Source organism: Equus asinus, chromosome X (assembly GCF_041296235.1).
Source record: "Equus asinus isolate D_3611 breed Donkey chromosome X, EquAss-T2T_v2, whole genome shotgun sequence".
In the NCBI taxonomy this organism is placed as follows: domain Eukaryota; kingdom Metazoa; phylum Chordata; class Mammalia; order Perissodactyla; family Equidae; genus Equus; species Equus asinus.
This window is the reverse complement of record NC_091820.1, coordinates 94650505-94675241: the sequence shown is the minus strand read 5'-3', so window position 1 is coordinate 94675241 and position 24737 is coordinate 94650505. Positions and strand designations below refer to the sequence as shown.

The 24737-nt window shown below is 39.5% G+C and overlaps 1 protein-coding gene across 4 annotated transcripts; it reads right to left on the bottom strand.

The window, feature by feature from the left end:
• Positions 1-1102: 1102 nt before the first annotated feature.
• CSTF2 (cleavage stimulation factor subunit 2) lies at positions 1103-24737 on the bottom strand. 4 transcript variants are annotated; one of them, XM_044764316.2, is made up of 15 exons: positions 24596-24736; positions 23420-23498; positions 22923-23092; positions 22095-22231; positions 21513-21632; positions 21265-21402; positions 18965-19088; positions 12964-13026; positions 10574-10633; positions 9788-9929; positions 8822-8997; positions 8249-8541; positions 4694-4804; positions 3673-3798; positions 1103-1327 (listed from the first exon to the last, which is right to left on the bottom strand). In XM_044764316.2, the coding sequence occupies exons 1-14, from the start codon at positions 24651-24653 to the stop codon at positions 3676-3678; spliced, it is 1794 nt and encodes a 597-aa protein (XP_044620251.1). In that variant the 5' UTR covers positions 24654-24736; the 3' UTR covers positions 1103-1327; positions 3673-3675. The 4 variants fall into 4 exon arrangements, with proteins under 4 accessions (XP_044620251.1, XP_044620252.1, XP_070359210.1 ...); XM_044764317.2 differs by lacking the exon at positions 10574-10633 and having other exon boundaries at positions 24596-24735; XM_070503108.1 differs by lacking the exons at positions 1103-1327; positions 3673-3798; positions 4694-4804 and adding an exon at positions 7114-7382 and having other exon boundaries at positions 24596-24737.

Genomic DNA, 24737 nt, shown 5'->3' with positions numbered 1-24737 from the left:
TTTCAATGTCTCTCATAAAAATGATTATCTTTGCATTCTTTCGCTTGACATGTAAGCAATATGCTATTACATTCTCTAAGCCTATGGAAGGCTTTTAATTCACTTGACCATAATCCTAACCCAGAGGATAGGATTCTGAGAATATAAATAGGCTCAAGAGTAGTTCCAGTGGAACTTTACTAATTATTAAGGCACCTCTTAACCTCTTGAGGCTGGCCTGATGGAGGGAAAACATGTTCCTCCTTAACGCCACCATGAGAGAGAATACTAGGCTGGAAGAGCCATAGGTTAGAGCTCGTGGCACTAATTATGTTCATACCTATCTGCAAGGAAGCAAACAGGGGCAGGCCTAATGGGCAATCTGACTGTGCTCTGCATTTGGTCCTCTTCAAATAAATGAGAAGAATGTAAAAGTCTTAGGGTTTTCTCCTTTAACTTCCCAGAATAAATTTGGTTACAGGGTAGAGCTACAGGTTAGTGAAATCTAGAAGATAGGATGAAATGTATTTTGCTCATTTGATTTCTGTTCCGTTTTTATTTCATCTTGAACATGCGAAAAATTAGTGGCTTTTTTACCTTTTAAAGTTGACTATCCAGACTGAAGAATTTTAGAACAGATAGGTAAAGGTCAACAGTCTTATTTTGTTGACACACTCGAACCAGTGCCACTACATCTTTGTCTTTAATTCCGAACTATGCACATGAATAGACCTGCTACTGACGTAAAAATGCATTTTGATATTTGGATTTTTCTAAACTAAATTACACTGCTCTGCTAGGCTCTCTGCTTTGTTGGGCTTCTAACCATTTTATAGCTCTAAGCAGGTGCTATTTTCTCCCAGTAGACTCAGAAGTTCTAGCAAGTTCTCAAAGGGCAAATCTTATTATGCCTGCTGGAAGCAAACTAAGCAAAAACTAAGTTCCAGAAAACACTGCTTCTGAGAAATTCTCAAATATCAAAGAGGAATAAACGGTTAACTTAAAAGGAAAAACAGCTACGGCAATATATTAAAGTACAATACTGCGGTAAGGGTAGAAAACACATCTAAGGTTTCACCCTTGGTGCTCAGCTTTTTAAAAGCAAAAAGGTCATGTATATCAATTTGCAGTATACTAAAATTGTGTTCAAAGTTTATTTCAAGTCACAGAAAATATACAAACTAAGATGACAGAATGGACTGATTTTGTTCTGAGAGGTGATGGGAGTCCTCCACCTGGCACCAGTTTGAGTCATTCAAGGGTCAGGATGCAGAAGTCATCTTTTTGCAATATTTCAACCACATGATGGAATTAATTTCCAGATTTGTTGCCAGGTATTTTTGTCAACCTGTAAGGAAAAGTTGGGAGAGAGCCATTAGAAGTGGAGACAAAATTCCTCGACATCAGGAAAAAAATTCAAAGGCTGGAGGAAGGAGGCTATGCATAAGAGCAAGTCACCAGGGATGGACTCCTAAGGTGTCTGCCTCCTGTCTCCCCAGAATAATCATCCCTTACAGCAGGGTTTCTCAACCTCAGCACTACCAACATTTGTGTGCCAGAAAATTCTTTGTTATGGAGGATGTCCTGTGCATTACAGGATGTTTGGCAGCATCTCTAGTTTCTACCCACTGAATGCCAGTAGCACACTGTACTCCCTAAACTTATGACAACGAAAAATGTCTCCAGACATTTCCAAATGTCCAGTAGTGGGCAAAATGGCCTCTGGTTGAAAACTACTTATCTTATGGTAACGGTATAAGCCCGTCAGTGATAGCACAGATGAATCATAACTGGCAAGGTATAGGATGGACGCAATACCAACCTTTTGCTTACAGTATGCACAAATACCAGCAAATACACATTAAAACCTTACCTACATAAAATTGCCTAGAACTACATGCACACAACACACACACATATTAATGTACGTTTAAAACAAATGGTGAAAACTGAGCAAGGTCTGTAGTCTAGCTAACAGTACTATACCAATGTCAATCTCTTGGTTTTTGTACTACAAACCAAAAAGGTATTGTACAGCAGCTTCTCAAGATGTTATCATTGAGGGAAGCTGGAGGAACAGTACAGGATGCTTTTTGTGCTATTTGTCTAACTTCCTGTGAGTTTATAATTACTTCAAAATAAAAGGTAAAAAAACCAAAAAACCTTGCCCTGTGGCTTATGTGTAAGGCTTTGAAATATGTCATAAGAGAATACATAATCAAAGAACTTTCAGAAGGATTTCTACCTTCACTATCCAAATGAAATAATTTCCTCACATTGTAGGGAATGCCTTTCCTAGCATAAATAAGTTAGAAAAAGTAAAAGAGAGGAATAGTTTTTATCTATTCCTCTGAAAATAACAGTAGCCTACGCTTTTACTGAAGAAAATAGAATGCCTGGGGTGCCTGGACTAAAAAGTTCAAGTACTGATCACACTGAAGGTTACCCAGCCACCCTTCTATGACGGCTTCCCATCACGGTCAGTCACTTAAAGTCTAAATACAGGTATGATGCCTATTTCCAGTTTGGATGTTTTAATGATATTACAAATATGGATTAAAATACTATATTTAGTAAAGATTACTAATTAGTGTAAATGAGTTCACTATTATATGATGATATATGGATGGGAATTATAATACAGATGGGGGAAAGAGTAGAAAGTCAAAATGTGATAGTCTAGCTGACACTGGGACAACATAAATTTTAAACTGTTTTTAGAAAACAGAATTGTTTATGAAATACCAGATATTGCGGAAAAATTTTAAAAAGAAACACAAATACACATAATCAAGTTAGGTCACACGATTACGATCCTTTTTACCTGAATGATAAAGAAGAAAAATGAGGGCAGCAGCATACAGCAACCTCCAGAATTTACAGGGACTGACGGTGACAGCAGACATTCACTACCTTGACCTGTGTACCATAATAGTTTAACCTCAAAATATTCGATATAAAATAAATACTGGAAACTAAAATACTTAGAACAATTTATTGAAATGCTTTGTATTTTCTCCATCTTGATGGGACAGTTTGGAATAAAGTAACACAACTGATTCCAGAAGGATACACACCAAACTGTATTTAGAGGTTATGCCTGGGGAATGAGATTAAGAAAGCAGAGCTTTTTACCCTGAACTTTCTACATTTCTGTATTTGATTAGTTTTGTTAAATTGATCATGTTACTTTTGCTATGAGGAAAGAAAGGTTAAAAAAGATGACAATTGGGGCCAGCCTGGTGGCACGGCCATTAAGTTTGCATGGTCTGCTTTGGTGGCCCAGGGTTCACTGGTTTGGATCCTGAGTGCGGACCTATGCACCGCTTGTCAAGCCATGCTGTGGCAGGCGTCCCACATATAAAATAGAGGAAGATTGGCACGGATGTTAGCTCAGAGCCAATCTTCCTCAGCAAAAAAAGGAGGATTGGCGGCAGATGTTAGCTCAGCGCTAATCATCTTCTTCTTCAAAAAATGTATAAAAAAGATGATAATCAATTCAACACCTGAACGAACGCCCTGTGGCCTTCCTCTATCCTGACGGGGGCAGACCTACGGAAGGGTGAAGAGCCTAGCCAAGAGGAGTGCAGGCCTTAGAGTCTTGAGATCAGGAGTCCTGGCAGTTCAGGTTGAGAGTATATACCCCGAATGCACGAGGAGCTCGTCCAACTTAGGCGGGGCAAGTCTGCTCACCTTTCAAGGTGCTCCAGTGGATTTCTGTATCTGTTCCTTTAAGATCAGGATACTCTGCCTTTGCTCAGGAGGCAGCATGGCGATCTGGTCTGCAGTCAGTTGAAGAACCTGCATGATCAAAGCAGCCTGCGCAGAGAAAAAGAAGGTAGTGAGTTTTAATGATGGCAGCTAAAAAAACACCAACAGCTTTTGTTCAAAAAGGATGGATATTTCACACACAGAAAACAGCAGGCCCAAAAAAAAAAAAAGTCAAACCAAGCTAAAACCCAAAACCAGCTGGTGAGAAAAGGCACAATGAAAAGCACAAGTTGAAAAATATCTAAGATTAGAAGACTCAAGACAGACACTTTCATGAACCCAAGGTTCTTGCAGACTAAGATGCTATCTGTGAGCCCCAGGAAGTCTTCAGTATTTAATCCTGTTTTGAAAGTCTCTCCTTTTCACAAGTTTTAGCCTTTCTATCAGACATGAGCTCCCCACAATGGTCAAATATAGAAACAGAAAGATATACTCGCGGGGAACCTGCTATGTTTTTGGGGATAAGGTAGAAAGGGGAGGAAGAAAGGCATTTGGATTTTCAGATCAATCTGGCCTGCACAAACTGCTATTGGCAGATGAGTCTGAAATGTAAGATAAGCTGCCATTTACATACATCCATTTAAGAATTTTAGGACCAGGCCCACAGATTTTCAGGTAACAAGATCATAAAGAGCCAGGAGCTGGTCCAGTGGCATAGTGGTTAAGTTCATTCGCTCTGCTTGGGGTTCACAGGTTCAGATCCCAGGTGTGGACCTAACACTGCTTGTCAAGCCATGCTGTGGTGGCATCCCACATAAAATAGAGGAAGACTGGCACAGATGTTAGCTCAGGGCCAATCTTCCTCATCAAAAAAGATCATAAAGAGTTCTAAGAGCAAACATCACTTCCAAACAGACTCTTAAGATCCAGGACCTCCACATGGTAACTGTGAAGAGAGGAATCCAAAAGATTTGTGCATATGGAGACAGACAGCATTGCTTACTTTCTCATGGTCCTGTGGAGTGACTTGGTTCTGGCCAGGACTAAAGCCACCAGGCTGGCCTCCACCCTGAATGCTTGCTCCTTGCATGGCTGCTCCCTGCATGACTGGGACCTATGTGCACAAAGAGAGATAAGGAGAGATTTTCAGAACTTCTCATATAGGTAACCAGAATCCAGTAACAGCAATGTGAAAAAATATGATCTGATTATGGATATGAGTAAAAAAAGCAAATTAATGATTCTGAAGATCATTTCCTACTGTTAGCAAGGGCAGAAGGCAGGGTTTAGCCAGAGATCATCTAGCAAGTTAGACACACTTGCTTACAACAGCTCCAGCATCATCCACAAATACCACACAGCACAACTGGATATCATCAAATCAAGCAAAATCCAGCCACATAAGCACAGAGAAAACAGAGCATCCTGGAAGCTAGTGTTCAGTGGAAACAGAAACGAAAGCTGACAGATCCTAGAGATAATGTATGCTGGTCCACTGGGGAAGCTACATTCACAGGGACATCGCCTTCATCCCAAGGGCCCTATCCCACAAGTAAGGCAGAAACGATGCTAACGGCAGAGGCAGAAAGGAGCTGGGAAGGCCTCTGGGGAAAAGACTGCTATTAGCCCAACATTTGCTTTTTATAACTTTCCATAGAGAATAGGCAGCAGATGCTTTCTGCTAAATACAGACCAAGAAACAGGACTGACCCGAGTTAAAAGAATAAAGTACAGTTATATCACACTTATTGGTATTTAAGATCTTTGGTGAGTTCAATCTTTTGAAAGACTACCCGAACACAAGGAAAAGGCCTCCAAGCACCTAGAATAACTGTTACAAGGTCCCTCTGCTGGAGTTATGATCACACTCAGGCATTCATCCAGAGCTTAGGTACTCTTATTAAAGACAAATTGTTAACAAACTTGTTACCTGCTTCCCCAGCAGATTAGAATCAGCAAAACAAAAAAAATGTGGATAAACTGTTAAAAGCAGATATCATGACAGCAATGTGAAGAGTCAGGTGACCGCCTGATGGTGGAGGAGACCAGAAACCAAAACAGGAGCTAACTATGCTTTCTATGATAGCATATACAATAATGGGTACACGTAACGATGACTCTGAGTAAACAATAACGATTAACATCATTTTTTGTATCCTGTTTAAGATGGGAAGGAAGCATAACACATTTTATAAAATATTCTTCATTCAAATAGTTTAAAAACTTGGTAGGATAGTTCTTTATCTGGAACATTTACTTACATGCATTAACTAATTCCCAGAGACACTAGAGAGGTAAAGCATTAGTACATCCTTGTATAGACTGATAGAATATTACTGCTCTCTGTCTTTATCAATACTGAATCCAGACACCAGTCTGAACCATAATGATCTGTCAGGGATCTGAAACATCTAGGAGAATAACCTTTTTGAAGCTTCAGTAGATACTAATTTGAGGTACTATAATGGGATCTAACCATTCAATAATGGCCATTTACAGTTTCCAAGGAGTGTCTGTTCTAGGCAGACAGGTAATAATATAGGTGATCTCACATATCCAACTTTGCCTATGACAGTCCCTGTTTATGCTTTTGTTAGTAATTACTAACAGCACTCTGACTCTCAAATGTGTCCCTGTTTGGATGATAAGTTATATAATCACCCTAGTGATGCTAAGCCTTTTACCAAAAAATTTCCAGGAGGGTAGAATCGAGCTAATTTTAAAACCTCATTTAACATGATGAATTAAGGATATACTGTTCTATAAAAAAACAAGGTGCAAAACAATGAAAGGGGGGAAAATACTGAAAAAATAAGAATATGTATTCTTATTTGTTAGAAAGATACATTAAAAAATCTAATGAAAGCGATTATCTATAGGAGATGGGGGTCATAGGGAGATGGTTCAGGGGTGGAAGTGAGGTTCTTATTATATGTCTTTTATATGTGAGTGAATGTATTTTATACTTTTATTTATAAGTGAACATATTAATTTAAACAATTTTAAAAAGGTTTGAAGATAAAATTTTTATTTTCTCCACCTCAGATCTAATTAACTTTACAGAATCTACTAATGAAAACTATATAAACCTAATATTACAGAGTAATGAGTTCAAGCGCTAGCAGAGATAAAGGAACAGGACATTATCCAGAAATTGTCTTCCAACCATTATTTTCAACTTCTTTCTCCATAGATTCATTGACAGAATTATATAAGCACATCGTATAGTTATTTGTTGTCTGTCTCCCCAATTAGAATCCAAGCCCCCTGGGGGCAGGGACTTCGTTTTGCTCACCCTGCTAGATCCCCAGTACCTACAGTCTGTCTGGTGCATCATAGGTGCTCAATGAATACTTGCTGAATGACTGAATGAATGCATAAAAAACATTTTTATTATGAGGTTACTGACCACAGAGGGCACAATAAACACAAGGCCCGTGAACAAGTTTTTTTTAAGCATAACTTGAAAAACAATAGAAAACGGTTTTCTTCTACACATACCAGAAAACAACATATTCCTAATTCATATTAAAGAGGGGGAGGTAGACACACATATACACATACATAACGTGCAGAGACCAGGACAGAGTAGTAGAGTGGGAAAAATAGTGGATTCTATTCCTTGCACTGCCACTTTTTAGTTGTATAAATTTGGGCAAGTCACCTGAATTCCTGGGCCTCAGTTTCCAAACCTATAAAATGAGAGAATTGGATGACTGCCATATTCCATTCCAGCTGACATTCTCTCACTCTCTCTCATACACACACACACACACACACACACACATACACACACAGATGGGGAGCAAGACACATAAACATATGGAAGAGGTAAGAGAAAGAGAAGTACAGAGAAGAGGAAGGAAGACACAGAAAAAAGGAAGGTAGAGGGGCTAGAGGGAGATGAAGGTGCTGGCATATAAAACCTCAGGGGAGATACACACATGCCACCTCCCCACAAACAACTGGGGGTGAAGAGGGAGGAAATGACGATGCACAGACAATCATAGACCACCATATAAACACAGCTGGAGAGAGCCAAATAAAGAGAAAGAAGAGATAAGAGTTCAGTTCCGCAGGTTTTAAGGTGAGCATCTGTAAGCTGCCTGTCATACTCCACTGTTGACTTAGGCTGTGTGATGGAAGTAAATTAAAATAGGTTTCCGCAAAGCTAAGATTATCTAAATGTCCACTAATAGCTCTTTATATGCTCTAACGCAGGGGTTCTTAGGGCTGTGCATTAGAATCATTTGGGGGAGGTTTTTTAAACGATCCATGCCTAGGTTCTACTGATATACTCTCTAGCTCCTAAATTTCCAGGAGCTCTGCTCTGAATGGAAGAACTCCTGAAATTGTGGGACAAGGTTGCTCTTTTGGACTACAATCCTTGTGGCCAGAAAATCACCACTCTAAGGGGCAGAGAAATGAAAAGGAAGATTCTAATTTTCCCTAACAAGCTGAGAAATAGCCCAAATCAGAAAGCAGTAATAATCAGGCTGAGTAATCAATTCCTGCATAGATCAAGATTACTAATCAGATCAAGAAGTGTTACACATACCTGTCTGGATCCCTGGGGTCCAACTGCCCCCATGTTAATTGGACTGGGACCCTGAATTCCACTAGGTATAGGGCCTCTAGGGCCAGGCACTGGGCCCCTTGTATCCATGCTTCTGGCCTCCATCCCTCTGACTTCCATTGCACGGGCCTCCATTGCACGGGCCTCCATTGCACGGGCCTCCATTGCGCGGGCTTCCATTGCACGGGCCTCCAAACCTCTGGCATCTAATCCTCTTGCCTCCATGGCTCGTGCCTCCATCCCTCGTGCATCCATGCCTCGGGGATCTCTTCCACCTATAAAGAAAGTTGCAAGAAAACCATTGTGTAGCTACTCGCCTTTACTGCAAGAAGAACCAACAAAGAAAGAAAGAAATCTATTCCTCTAGTCACATCTCCCTAAAGCTACATGAGACTGCTTTCTCCTCCCCAATCTCTCAGAATTTCAGATATACCTTAAAAATGCTTGCCAACCCTATTTCCCCAGTATTCTTTATCCCAGATTAGAGCCTAAGACAGTTGGGTTTATCATCAGCCCACAACTACGAGTCAGCCTTGTGACATGGTCTCCCCTTACCTCTGCCATCCAAGGGTGGACCCCTCTGATCTAGCATGGGTCCTCTTGGTTCTGCCATTAGAGGTCTGGGCTCGGCTAATGGCCCTCCCCTCATCTCATGTGGGGGTGGGCCACGGCTGTCATGGCCAGGGACATGGTGCATGGGTGGACCCTGATGAGGTGGTCCCAGGTAACCTCTAGAGATGAAGAAAAATGTTATATTTTAAAACAGAACAAAACAACAAGAAAAAAGTCTCAACCAGAAGATCAGAAAGTAAAAGGCAGACAAAGAACTAATGCAAACATCAGTCTATGAATGCTAAAAGAATAACACCAAACAGGTTGAAGAAAAGCTATGGAGATGTAAATCCATGTATTCTAGAATTTCATATTTGGTTGGGGCATTCATAATTAAGGAGGAATTAACAGATATCCATTATATATAATGAGTATGCAGCATAGTGCTTAAGAACATGAGCCACTGTATGGGCTCAAATCTAGGCTCTATCACTCATTAGCTGTGATCTTGGGTACATTTACTTAACTTCTCTATGCCTCAGTTTCTTCATCTGTAAAATGGGACTGATATTAGTATCACTATCACAGGGTTGTTGTGTGGATTTAATGAGATGATCTAGGTAAAGCACTCAGAGCAGAGTCAGAGGCATAATCCCCATTAATACCAATTATTATTATTATTTTATTATTGCTATTATTAATATTACTACTACCAGTAAGCAATATAAGTTTTTCCTGTTCAGGTATGTGTGATAGAATTTCCAATTTCTGAAGACGGAGTAGCCATGGTTAGTTCAAAATGACATACTCAACTACACAGTTCTGCCCAAAGAGAAGTGCTTAGTGTTGGACAGCGGCCATGAATATTCATTTACCTTCTGAAGTAGGTAAACTGGTATGAAAAGACTGTTCTCAAAGCAAGGGGAAATTCTGAGTCCTCCAGTCTTCCCCTTCTAGGTTAATGCTTACCTAGGTTCCACTTCTCCAGTCACAGAAAGTAAAGTGCCTCCACGTGGGTCATTCGGAGCGTCTCCTAACAGACCCCGAGGAGTTGGGACGTTGGCAGGCAAGGGCCCACGCTGCATCGCTGCTCTGGGGTCTTGCATCGGCACTGACAGGGAAGCAAACAGGGAGTTACTGCTGTGAAGGACACATAAGGAAACCAGAAACGACTCGATATACCACTGACAACATAATTCAGACACCTTAGAGTGGGTGAAACCTCACCACAGCAGACTCCTCTTGCAGCTCAAGAACAGAAGCAGGGTGTAGGCAGAATCTGTGCCATGTCAGAGGTATGGATGGAATTATATAAAGAGCAAACTGGGGAGCAACCTGCCAAGGACTAGCACTGCAACCTGAAGAAACTTATGCTCCTGGTTTTCTTTATAATCAATCTTAGTTCAAGGACCAGAGTCACAAAAGAGAGGTAGGGTCTTGGCATATGTGAACACTGCCATGGCTGTGCAAGAACCCGCTGTCTCCTTACAGACTGCTATTCCATCCAAGCCTCCTGACACCAGTAGGGAGGGAGTACAGCCTCGGACAGATGCCCATATCATCCATGTTCTCTGCCCTGTGTGAAGAGGTCAATCTTAGGCTTGTGGCCCCAACAGGAAAAATTAAATAACAAAAACCCAAAACACTACCCTTTTGGGTTCTGAACGTGAGGATGACTGCCAAGCAGCCGTTGTCCTCTCAACGTCCCACCCTGAACACCACAAGCAAAAGGAAACCCGTAGATACAATGGGTACCTTGAACTCGCTCAATTGATGCAGGCCCGGCGGGTCCCACGGGCGAGTGCTGTAGGGTTCCTAGGTGAGCAGTAAGTTCAAAAGGAGAAAGAGCAGACGCTTAAAATAGCTTGCACACACAAGCGGAAGCACACATACAGACACTGGAGATTTACACATATAAGTTAAAAAGCCAAGAGTACATTAGTTTGCCCCAGGCAACAAAATCTTCCTAAACTATATTACAGCTTCTTTGGGATCTGAAACTGTTCCACTTTGATGAGATTTCCTAAGGTGAAACCTGTGGGTCACTGGTTTTGTTTGGGCAGGAATAACCAGCCACTTTCAATTTTCATCTCTGCTACTACGATTCCCCCTAAATCTCCTTATAATACCATTAAAAAAAAGGAAACAATATAAAAAGGATGGTTCTGAATCTCTAGTTATGCACAGAACATAAACACATTTTCATAAACAAAAAATGAAAGAAATTGTACTGAACCTGGAAGGCAAGATTTATTCTGGAGAGGCCCATAAGAGAAATAGGGTGGTAGCACCTTTGCCATATTTTAAAGCACAAAAATTTCTGCTATCAAAAAGCATCAAATGGGGAAATGTAGTGAACGAACTTTAGACAATGAAAGAGTATCACTCCTCAAGAAATACTCCACTGCAAGTCTTTGATAATAAACAAACATCATGACAACAGCAAACAAAAACTAACGGGATGACAAGGGCACCAACGTTCAACACAGGCGGCAGAAGGCAAGAGGAAGTATCTTCTTAAGCATCTCACTGTCTCCTTTCACCATTACAAACGTACAAAAGCGGCACGGAGTCCAGGAAAAGAAAGACAAACAGGGTACAAATGGAAAGATTCTCACTTCTTCTGCTGGTTACTGAAGGAAAACTGAAAAAACCCTCATCTCACTTTGTCTCTTCATGAAGACATCTTTGATATACTTTTAAAACTTGAGTCATTTCCCTTTGTTAACTTTTGACTAGAAACGTGAAGATAACTAGCAGGAAGGCAGATGACTTGCGGAAGTATGTATTAAACAGCCAAAGCTTGATTGATTGATGGCTTGTGGAGAGTTTTGTAAAAGAATGACTGAAACCCCAATTTCTTCTCACTATGCAAAAATACTTTGGGGTACATACATGATCTACTGATAGTGGCTGAGGGGGTGGGGCACAATAGCACAAAAGCATAGGGGGCTCAGATGAGGTATTTGGCCAAGAGCTTGTCCCACTGTCAATCATCTGACAAGATTATTAGTTCCATTACTTCAGCAATCAACCCCAGTGTACAAACCATAGACCAGGAGCATAGTACTATACCTCAGGCCTATATCTTAATATTTTGCTTTAAAAAAAATGGGTTTCACTTAAAGGCCGTATTCTAAGGAGTAACTTAAGCTTCTCTATGCTCCTGCAAAGCAGTTCTCTCTCATCACAAGGACGCAATGAATGAGAACAGAAGACACTTGAGTATTTTTAGAAGTTAAGAGAGGCAGTATGGATTGACAGAAAGAGGACAGATTTTGGAGTCAGAGACTTCAGAATCTTAGCTCTGCCACTTTCTAGCAGGAAGAGAAGATGAGAGCACCACGTCCAGTCCACGTTACTCACATATTAGTATTTACTTACCTTGTCCCCCTCGAGTAACTTAAAACTCTTGAGCTTCCATCTCTTTACCTGAAAATAGTTCAGTGCTGCCACCTAACTCACAAGGTTGTTTACGAAAATTAAAGTGCCTGGCCTACAGTAGGCATTCAGTTTTACTGTTAGTTTCTTCCGTTTTCTCACTCTCTCTCTCCTCCTAACATCGTTTTCAACTGAACCACTGCCATTTTCTTTTTCTTCCAACTCCAGGAACATAGAAAAATAAATCCCCTCCGAGTTTCCTCTGCGGTTTAAATTTAGTCGTCTACATACCCAGACACATATTATATGCTTATTATTAAAATTTCTTAATCAACAGATACCCGTAGAGGTAGAGAACTTGTCAGCAGAATCATCAGACAATCAGGAAAAGGTGATATAAATTAAATAGAAACAAAGGATCCAATTGCTTTGTTATCAATTCTTGTAGAGCTAGGCTCTGAATCACTAGATGGAAAGTCTAGATTAGTGTTGTCCAATAGAATTTTCTGCAGTGATGGAAATGTTCTATATCTGCAGTATCCTGTATGGTATCCACTACCCCCATGTGGCTACTGAGCACTTGGAATGTGGCTACTGTGAATGAGGACCTGAATTTTAGATTTTACCTGATTTCAATTTATTTTAATTTTAATTAATTTAATATTCAAAGAGCCACATGAGGTAGTGGCTGCCATATTAGACAGTGCAGACATAGAACATTTCCAAGTCTAGTTCACATTAATCAGACATTACTAGTTATTTACCTTGTCCCCGCTCCATGGACACTGGTCCACTTCCTGGCATTCCAACTTGGGCCTGCATTCCTCCTATAAGATAAAGGGCAGGAAAGAAAAACACAAATTAGGACAGGGGAAAAAAATTAGAGCAGTGGCTGAGTTAACAAATTTCTTCTTTCTGCCCCACAAGCAGAAACCTACAAAGATCATAACTACCACTAAACAATGCAGTTACATAGAAGATGGAGTTTGTTAGTATACTTTAGGCTTCAGTGGCAGAAAGTGAGTCAAATAAGAATACTTAATCTCATTGGTTACCAAAACCTTGGCAGGAAATTCTTCTGGAATACGGGATAACAATGGCACTTACTCACGTAACCCCTCTCATAGGAGGCAGTACTGTTCCCAGGGCATTTTGTAAATGTGTGGGTATACTGTTCTGCTTGTGACAAGGATTTGTGGGAGCACGGCTGGCATTTAATGAGAAGCTAACAGGGATACTGGATGTCCTCCCATGTATGAGACAGTCCCACAAAATCAAGCATTACTCTGTCTTGCAAAACTTTTAAATGTCTCACTGAACAGCTAAACATTCACACAAATGAAAACCTGTTTATAGTCATCTGAACTTAGAACCTAAGTCTGTTTTATTTGTAAACAAAAAGGTTCTGTGCCTTGTTTATATATACACACACACACATATAAATATATATGTGTGTATATATATATATACACACACACACACTAAATTTTCCAGAAATGCAATTACTGAGTAAACTATGGGTAATGTATTTTGTTTTGTTAAGAACTTTACCAAGAGTTTTCACCATTTCAGAAAATCACATCACCAACGTCAACAGTCCTTATGGTATTTGAGTTGCTAAAACAATATACTCGTATCTGTCTACATCTGTAGCTTTTACATTCATGGTATAGGTGCAAGCATCTGCCTGCCACCTTTTGTTTTCTAGTGTAGTTGTGCCTGAACACTTGCATATTAAAAAATATTTTTATCATAATTTCCTTTTACTTCTCCTTTATATTATAGTTAGGCATTATACTAATTTTTTTGATTATACTAATTTTTTTGGGAAATCATGTTAAATAAGTTATATCATCTGTGCATTTCATTTCAGGATAGTAAAGAGTCACTGCAAAATATCCGTTCTGAAAAGAGGCCATTGCGTCTAACAGGGTTGAAAACCACTGGTCTGCTCTAACTAGTCAGGGTACAATGACTGCTATATAAAGACTATAATCATGTACCACAAGTCCTTGTGTGGTCCTTCCCATACAGAAATAATTCTCTTTCCTCAAAGGAACAATATATGCTATGAGTGGGGAGAAAAGACAAGCGAACTGTTTGTAGTTCATTAACACCTAAAATATCATGTACATGTCACATTCCCTTACTCCATTTAACATCCCAGGCACCAAAGAGTCATGGATTAAGAAGCTGAACCTGCGCTACCCCTACCCCTGCTACTACACAACTGTGATTTTGAACAAGTGCTTTGATAAAATTAACATAGTCCCAGGCTTCCTCATCTGTAAAGTGAACTAGTTGGTCTAGGCCAGTGGTCCTCAGAATGTGGTCTCCAGACCAGCAGCGTCAGCACCAGCAGGGACTTGTCAGAACTGCAAATTCAAAGGGCCCTACCTCAGACCTGCTGAATTAGAAAGTCTGGGGGTGGGGCCCAGCAATCAGTGTTTTAATAAGCCCTTCAGGTGATTCTTTTTTGTTTGTGAGGAAGACTGTCGCTGAGCTAACATCTGTGCCAATCTTCCTCTATTTTATGTGGAATGCCACCACAGTGTGGCTTGACGAGTGGTGCTCAGTCCACGCCAGGGATCTGAACCTGTGAACCCCAGGCCACCGAAGCAGAGCGCAAGAACTTAACCACTATGCCACCAGGCCGGTACCCCAATTTTTCTGGTGATTCTAATGTACACTCAAGTTTGAAGGCCACATGTCTAAATGATTTCAAAGTTCTCTTCTAGCCATAACATTCTATGACTAATTCAGACCACAAACCAAAACAATATAAAGATTTAGGATCTGAGGAAAGCAGTGGCTGGAGGATTCATGGGCATAATTTCTCATTTTATACACTGTCATATAACAGGGCTTTTATTTGTATGGGCTAGCTTCCCAGAAGTGGAACTGGTGGGTCAAAGTGCATATAAATTTTTAATGTGAGTCTACTTTCTTAAAAGGCTGCAAAACCACATTTCCACCAGTGACTTATGATATCACTTTCCCCAGCTCAGATGATAGTGTCATCTCTCTTTGCAACTTTTGCTAGTCTGACGGCTTTAAGTAAAGTGAAATCTCGTTATTTAATTTGCAATCCCCTGACAACAAACAAATTTGCTTTTGTTTGGTGCCATTTGGATTTGCTCTTCTATGAAGTGCCTACTCATTTTCTTTGCCTACTTTTTTACTAAGTTGTCCCCACTTTTCATCAACTGTCAAAGAGCTTTGTACAGGGTATCTCAAAAATCTTAGTAAAGGGGATGGCCCCGTGGCTAAGTGGCTGGGTTCGTGCACTCTGCTTTGGCGGCCCAGGGTTTCCCCGGTTTGGATCCTGGGCGCGAACATGGCACGGCTCGTCAACGGCTCGTCAGGCCATGCTGAGGCGGCATCCCACACAGCACAACCAGAGGCACTCACAACCAGAATATACAACTATGTACCAGGGGGCTTTGGGGAGAAGAAGGAAAAACAAAAGAAGATTGGCAACAGATGTTAGCTCAGGTGCCAATCTTTAAAAAAAAATAGTAAAGTTTTTTAACTTCAGAAGTATAAATGCTACAAAGTCACAAAAAATATCACTTGAAAATTCCATTATTTGTTTCTTTTACACTTAATTTCAACTTTTATATTTATTAATTCCCTCTCCTTGGTATCTTGTTTTTTAAAAAAATTATTTTTCTAATTCTTTAAAACTAGTACTCAAGAGTTACTTTTTTAATAATATAGGCATTTAAGAATATTCATTTTCCTTTAAGAACTGCTTTCACTATTTCCTATACTTTTTTGTATGAGTGTACTACTTTTTGTTGTCTTTTAACTAACTTATAAATTTCTTTTTGTTTCCTCTTTAAATCAAGGACTACCTAGAGTACGTTCCTTAATTTTCCAAGTAAAGGTTTTCTCAGTCACCTTTTAATTATTTATTTTTAATTTTATTGACTTATAATCAGAGAATGCAGCCTAAAGAATGTATACATTTTTAAATTTGTTTTTATTTTATGGCTAAGTACATGGTCAATTTTTTTTTTTTTACTGTTCCACGGTCATTGGGGGGTAAAAAGTGAATTCTCTAGTCAAAAGATATCAGGCTCCCTCTATATATTAATCAGGCTTAATGATTCCAGTATTTTATTCCTCAACATCCTTACTTGGAGTAGTCTTCCCTTATCCTTACTCATAGTCAACTGTGTTCAGGCAGTGGATAAGCAGATGATCCTCCTTCTAACTATCATGGGAAGGTCAACAGTAGCCTAACTCTCCATCACAATGCCTACCTCATTTATCTCACTTCATCTCATCACATAGATACTGTATCTTCTCACATCATCACAAGGATGAGTACAGTATAATAAGATATTTTGAGAGAGACCACATTCACATGACTTTTACTACAGTATATTGTTGTAATTGTTCTGTTTACTTAGTTATTGTTGTCAATCTCTTACTGTGCCTAATTTATACATTAAATTTTATCATAAGTATGTATGTTTAGGAGAAAACATTATATATAGGGTTCAGTCCTATCTGTGGTTTCAGGCATCCACTGGGGGTCTTGGAATGGATCCCCCGCAGATAAGGAGGGCTACTGTATCTTTTGTCCACTAGCACAATGCTACTCAAAGTGTGGTCCATAGATGATGCTGATTCACACACTGTATGTTAATAGTTCATGAGAATGTAAGTACAGAAATGGAGAGCAGACACTTAAAATCTTTTATAGCAATTTAACATTGCTGTGATATCCAAGTGCATGATCACTGCACTTGTCTCACCGAAGAGGTATAGAGCAGTTTGAGTGTTTTTCAACTCAAGTAATGAGCCACCTACGTCATGTATGCATATTTGCCATGTGTAGTAGGACCACACTACGACTTATAATATTTTAAGGTAAGTTAGGCACCTATAACTCAAAAATGTTTAAAATATGGCCGGCCTGGTGGCATAGTGGTTAAGTTCATGTGCTCTGCTTCGGCAGCCCAGGGTTTGCAGGTTTGGATCCCGGGTGCAGCCCTAGACACCACTCATCAAGCCATGCTATGGTGGTGTCCCACATACAAAATAGAGGAAGACTGGCACACATGTTAGCTCAGGGCCAATCTTCCTCATCAAAAACAAAAAAAAAATGTATAAAATACAGAATCCATTTCTTTCACTGAAAGACAATTTAACTATAACTCTATAGGATAAATGAAAATCATGAGTTTGCTGAAATTTCTTTAAAAATCTCTTCTATTCCCTGTTAACTCAGCTTTGTAGACTGATTTCTCTACAAAACAGAACAATTCAAATTATCCTCCATGAGTAGTACTGTAGTCAATCTAACCCAGATTAGAAAAATTAAAAAGAAGCAAGTTTGTTGCATAAAAAACTTTATATGTTGATACACATTGCGTGTCATACAGGTGTTTCATGAGGAATTGCTACTTCATTCATAACTTTTTAAGTTACGATTCTTGAATGACAAAAAGCCACAAGTGTAATAGCAATACTCTATTAATTGCGCATATATATATATATATATATATAAACACTTTCAGTGAAAATATACAGGTTTTAAAATTCTTTTCTCCTTTTGTTGTTTGGTCTGATTTTATTTAATGAGAAGCAATTTTATGTCTGTTAAATAATAACAAATGTAACTATGTATTTTGTGTGTTTTTTAAATGTGCTTTTTAACCTAATCTAACAGTCTCTGGCTTTTAATGGGAGAATTCAGTCCATTCACATTTAACAGAATGACCACACAAGATTTTATTCCTTCTACCTTACTTTACATTTATTTATACTTACTTCACAATGTCATTTCCTTTTCTCTGTATTTGCTTGCTTGGTCTAGTTTCCATTCATTCTGTTTCTCCCCCTCATTCATTTGGAAGTTTTACTGTAGTTTTCCACTTTGGTGTCCTTTTCCCTGCTCTTATAATCAGATAGAGTAGTTCTCCCTTATCCATGGGGGATACATTCCAAGACCCCCAGTAGATGCCTGAAACCACAGATAGTACTGAATCCTATATATACTATGTTTTTTCCTATACATGCATATCTATAATAAAGTTTAATCTATAAATTACGCATAATAAGAGATTAACAATAACTAACGATAAAAGAGAACAACTGTAACAATATACTGTAATAGATCTTAGCAACCTCAGCATATGATTTTTTCCTTTCCTTATTAAGTCGAGAACTTTCACCTTTTCACTTAAAAGCAGCACAGTACAGCTTCTCTTTAGCATATCCGAATTGCCAGCATCACTACTCTTGTGCTTTGGGGCCATTATTAAGTAAAAAAAGGGTTACTTGAACACAAGCACTACGATATTGCAACAATCGATCTGATACCTGGGAGGGCTACTGACTAACGGGCGGGTTGCATATATAGTGTGGATACACTGGACAAAGGGATAATTCTGGTCCTGGGTGGGATAGAGTGGGACAGCACAAGATTTCATCACACTACTCAGAATGGCTCACAATTTAAATCTTAAGAATTGCTTATTTCCGGAATTTTCCATTTAGTATTTTCAGACATGGTTGACCGTGGGTAATTTGAAACCATGGAAACTGAAACTGTGGATAGGGGTGACTATCGTATAGGATTTGTATATAAGAAATCAACTATTTCCTCCACCTAGGATATATACTTCTTAGCTGTATATTAATTTTATATCAAGATCTCATTATCACATAAGAATTTGGCTACACTATGCCATTTGCTATAAAAAAAACTTTAGCAAAATACCAAAATGGTGAAGACTAAATAAAACGTACCTCCAGGAGCTAAGGCACCAGGGCCAGGTCCTGTCACAGATGCTGGCATTTGCCCTGGTGTTGGAACTCCAGCTTGCATAGAAGCCTGCATAAGAGGAGGTGCACCATTGACGTGCATTCCACCCTGACCAAGAGAAAAACCAGAGTAAAACCAGAGTATGGACATGCCTCTGTGGAGACTCAACATACAAACTCTATGACCTTAAAGAACTCTGTAAACTGACACCCCCAAATAGTCCACCAAATAGCCTTTGTGTATTGTTATCTCATGCAGCTTTAGATTTATAACACGCTATGGACAGAAGTTGCGGAAGGAGAAAAAGAGGAGACTGGGACTTTTTTTTAAAAGGAAATGCTGGTGGTCTGCATTTTTAAGATGAAAAAATTTTTTACTTGACCAATCTTTTCTCATCCCTGTCCTCAGACATAATTTTGGTTTTGGGAAAACGTGGTTTGTTTTTTAATGCTACATTAGAGCTCCTGGAGGGAAAGGGAATGTTACATTTTCATCTGTGTTTTCCCCAGAAAACTGAGCAGTCCCTTGGAATAGAAAGAGATCAATAAAGAATAAAAGCTCAGTTATAAAAAAAAACCACATTAACTCTCAGAGAACATACAAAATTCTAAAACAGAAAAGAGGAAACTGTATAGTAAGGTGGTTAAGAGAAAACAGGCTGAAGTCAGACAGAACCAGGTTCGAATCCTGGATTTGCCACTTAGAATTGTGTTCTTTTTGGACCAGTTAATTGCTTGGGGCCTTAGTTTATTTCCTTTCTATTTCTGAAAAAGTATTTATTGAATCAGAGTAGGGGTTGGCAAACTATGGCCCCTGGGCCAAAGCTGGCTCACTGCCTGGTTTCATAAGTAAAGTTCTATTTTAACACAACCACACACATTTATTTATGTATTATCTCTGCCCGATTCCACATCCCAACGGCAGAGTTGAATAGTTAAAACAGATCCCACAGTCTGCAAAGCCAAAAATATTTACTTTCTGGCCATTTATTGAAGATGTTTGTGGACCTCTGCTCTAATCCTTTGTATGACCCATCCAAGTTGTTTACCTCTGCCCATCTGACAGGCGAAAAACGGTAGCCTATTATACTTCCTGTTTACATTTAGCTTATTTTGAGGTTGAACACTTTTTCACACATTTAATATATACTTGCATTTCCACTGTTGTGAACTATGTCCACTGCATACTTTTCTACTAAGTTATTTGTAATTTTCTTACTAATTTACAGGTCTTGCTTATTATGAAAAATTCCAGATTATATAGAGAATAAAATAACCATACAGCTTAGGAAATAAATCAAATATACAATTGGAATCTCCCGTATGGTCTTCCCCAATTGCATCCGTTCTTCTTAGACAAGCATTTGAGAATTCTTATAGATGTTTTGAAATTTTATGTAAATCATTACATACTGAACATATTCTTTGCAACTCACTCAACATGTTTTGGGGATATATGCAGACATATAGCCCATACTTTGGGAATGCTTCCACACTCACTTATTTTCACTTCTGCATGGTATTGTGTTTTTGAGTTATCTGTGTTGATACCATGTATCCTAGTTTGCCTTAACTGCTATACGGAATTATGTTTTTGAAAGCCATTCATGGTGACGTATGTAGTTTATTTAACTGTTGTAGAGTATTTCATTAGATAAATATACCACATTTTCTCCATTCTTCCATTGATGTACATTTAGGATGTTTCCAACTTTTCACTATTATAATGTGACAATAAACATTCTTGAACACAACTTAAGGGCTCTTAAGTAATCAGCCTGTTGTCCATCACATGTGTGGCAAATACTTTTCCCCAATTTGTCATTTGCCTTTGGTGTTTATTTCTTTTTCTCCACACAGAAATTGTTCCGTTTTCAAATGTATCAATTTTTTATAGCTTCAGGGTTTTGTGTCATTCTTAGAAAGTGAGCTTTACTTTTTGATTGGTAAGAATAAGAGTGCCAACTTTATACAACTGCTCTAAGAATTAAATGAGATAAGGTATATGGAATAAGGAAGTGCCAACCACAGTGTCACGCATGCAATATACACAAAATCAGCTTTAAAAAAAGGGCATACAGGAAAGATCTTTTAGTTTAACAGACTTGGCACTGAATCTATATTCATTCAGATGCCATGTACTCTGCAACCTGGAAATTGCTTTTATGCCTGGAAATTGAAATTATCATCTCTGGCTCCTGACCATTCCTCTTTCAATATATCCTCCTAAAATGAAAACAACATTCTAAGACAGATAGAACAAATGTTAAGGGATAAAGCCCTACCAAAGACTGGGCTTGAGGGGCCTGAGGATTCTGCTGGTTCATTGACACATTGGATCCTGAGCCAGGCCCAGTGCTGTGGACTGGCTGAGGGTTGCCAGCAATCAGCGTTGGGATATTTGTCTGGCGATGCAGAATTTTCTAGAAAGTGAAAAGACAAATCCATGAGCTGTCTAACAAAGCAAGCAGGTAGTTTCTACCCCAATCAAGGTCTACCCTAGCATTTCCATAAAAGAACCAGAAACACTCACCAGGGCAATCTCTGGATCCACAATTCTCATCACTACCTGTGCTTGTAGCAAAGCATAAGCCAGTTGAGGGTTCTGAAGTAACATGTTCCGTGCTTCCTGGGGACTGTTCTGAACACAGAGCTGAGAAGATAAACAGATTCATCATCAGATTCAATATTATTACTTACAAATTAATAGTGATTTCGAGCCATTCTCATCTGAGAAGTGTAATATTCAAGAGGTTTTTTAAGCTATCATGTTTTTGCATAGCACACAAAATCTTGGTCATGGCAGGCAAGAGAAGGAAAAGGCATTTCAAATACCATCATTTAGGGAAAAAGCCACAATTAATATTTACATCTGATGTCTATGGGCCACAAAACCCCAGCCAGATTGTGTAGGTGTGTTGGTGTACAAAAATGGAAAGCCCTTTGCAGGAAATGTGAAATACACTGTGCACATATGGAATATTGAAGGTGCAAGAAAAGGTGATCAATAGGCACACCTTCTATTTGAGCTCAGAGAATCATTTTCATTAACTTTATTAACTCCTTGAAAATCTAATGTGATTTGATTTATTCATAACCTAATGCCTCCTCCCACCTTCATTTGTTTCATCAGCTCAAACATCTGCTCTGGTGGAAGACTGGCAACTGCTTTGCTAATGGACTCAGGGGCATCCTCAGGACTGATGGTCTCTCCATAGGGTGATTCAATGACAGGGGCACCAGTGCCAAGGCCTGATCAGGAAGAAAGTACAAAAAGGTTAAGGAGACAAAAGAAAGAGCTAAATCATTTCAAGTATCTATTTTCCAGGGCTCCTGTAAGGACCTGCTGATAACTTTAAATTCTCTAGAGCTGAGAATTAAGCGATTTGCAAATCTCCTATTTCTGTGGAGGAAAGTGACAGAGTGTATTTTCCACTCTCAGAGGAAAGCTGGACCAGGATCACATACGCGGACAATGTTAACCTAAATTAGGAATAAGGCATATCGATTTCCTTTGACAAGTCATTAAGCAAACAGTTTAAATAGAAAAGGATGCTGATTTCTAAATGGAATTCTTGGATCTACTACCTCATGAAAAAAGCCATAAGAATGCCTTAGTAGCCCCAATATTTACAGATCTGGCAACACAGTTATAGGAATGGCAAACACTGATGACATTGATAACACTACTAACGGCTTGGTGAGCCTGAATTCATCTTTAACTGGAAATCAACTTCTTGGCAACTGAAGGACGTCTCAGTCAACTCTCTAAAGTCAATTTTACCTTGTTTCTCAAAGATATACAAGGTCCTAATGCAGGCACTTCAGGTGGGTCAAGTAAAGTGTGTGGCTAATCGTTTCAGCAAACGCTAAAACATATCATAAACGGAAAATCTTCATTGTTACATCTTTACTCATGTTACATACGCCTGTTTCCACTCACTCTTTAGTTCTTCTTTGTTCTTTTCACTGGCAGCATTGTCCACTCGAAGTGCTCTCCCGCTGAATTCACGCCCATTCAGGTTTCGCATGGCACTAAGAGCCGTCTCTTGGTCTTGGTATTCACAGAAGCCATAACCCTTTGGCTTTCCTGTCTCCCTATCATATACCAATCTGGAGAGCAAAACCAAGCATCAGGCACAAATGTTACATACACACAGGGTTCCTGCTAACATTGCCATGTTCTGATTTGCTTGACTGTAAGACAAATAACCTTATCACTCTGCCTGAAATATTTTTTAAACGAAAAAAAATCTGTCTTTCAGTAAAATTAAATGTGAATTGTATGGTATGTGAATTATATCTCCATAAAGCTGTTACAGACAAACAAAAAAGAATGCATGTGTAAAGTCACCAGTAAAAACCTTGCCACTATTACTAAAGGCCCAATTTGTGGGAATTTTTAAGAAACTTTCACCAAGTAGTAAAAGGGAATCTCACCTGAAACTAACAACAGGTCCAACCTCAGAAAAGATGTCCTTTAACTGCTCTTCAGTAGCCTCATATGGAATGTTCCCCACTAAGGAAGAAAACAGATAACATATTTAGTTCTGAGTTTATAACCTAGATTTTAGTGAGAAAGTACACCGTGTCTACTTATATCATTAACAAGGTAACAACTGGCTCAAAATACTGTTTTTCCAGTTCCAGTTCAGTGGTACTCCCTTAGACAAGATTCCAATCTTGCCTGCTAACTTTAATTACAAGAGAAATAAACCACTAAGACTAAATACAAAAGGTGTAGGCACTCCTAAATATCAGTTCTCAGACTGACCTGACAAGTGTTAGATTTTCCTTAACTTTGGCGAAAATAAATAGTTAGGCTTGGTATTTACCTGAAGGTCTGCAAGTCTTACCAATAACAACTAAAGATATCAACATTATAACTTCTAAAACCGGCTCATATGTACATATTCCACACATACACACACTCAAAGGAGAATGACCATGAATGTAGTGGAGGATGTTTAAAAATTATTTTGAACCGTTTTGTCATGTCCCTTCCAAAAGGTGCTTTTAAATCACCACATGTACTTTAAAAAAATTTTTTTCGGCTGAAAAGGTTACTCAGGATAGATTCGATCCTCTTTAAAATTTCCTTGACGAAGTCTTAGTCGCTCACTCATTCATTTATTGACAATCCACCTTAAAATGCCAGCTGGCCGCTACCGCTATCGACGAACTAAAATGTTAGGGGTAAAAAGCAGAGAATGGAAGTCCTTATGAGAGGGCGGGAAGCGGGCACAAGGATCTATACCCTCAGCACACAATCTGTATTCTGGGATAGGGAGTGAGAAGTAGTACGGGACAGGTGCCATGTGCCCTCGCTTCGAGATAATAATTAAAGCTCACGAAAGGGGAAACGCATGGAAGCTGAACGCTAGTTTAACTTCCTCGGCCACATGGTGGAAAGGCTGCGGAACCTCGGGATTACAGGAGCATCACTTTGCCCACGAGTCCACCAGGCTGGCCGCCCCACAGGACAGGCAGGTAAGGCTGCACGCCCGACCCTTCACCGGCTCCCGCGGCGATTCACGAGGTGCAGAGGGCATGCCTCGTCATTCCCCGTCTCCTTCTGTCCCTCCCCGACGCTTGGCTCCACCGAGTTCCTCTCACCGAACACCGAACGCAGAGAACGATCCACCGCAGGGTCCCTCGCAGTCAAACCCGCCATCGCTCTCTTCCGGCGGCTTCCGGTGCGCCAGAACACACTTCCGTACGGCGCGCGAGTGCAGCGTCCAATACGCTTCCGTACGGC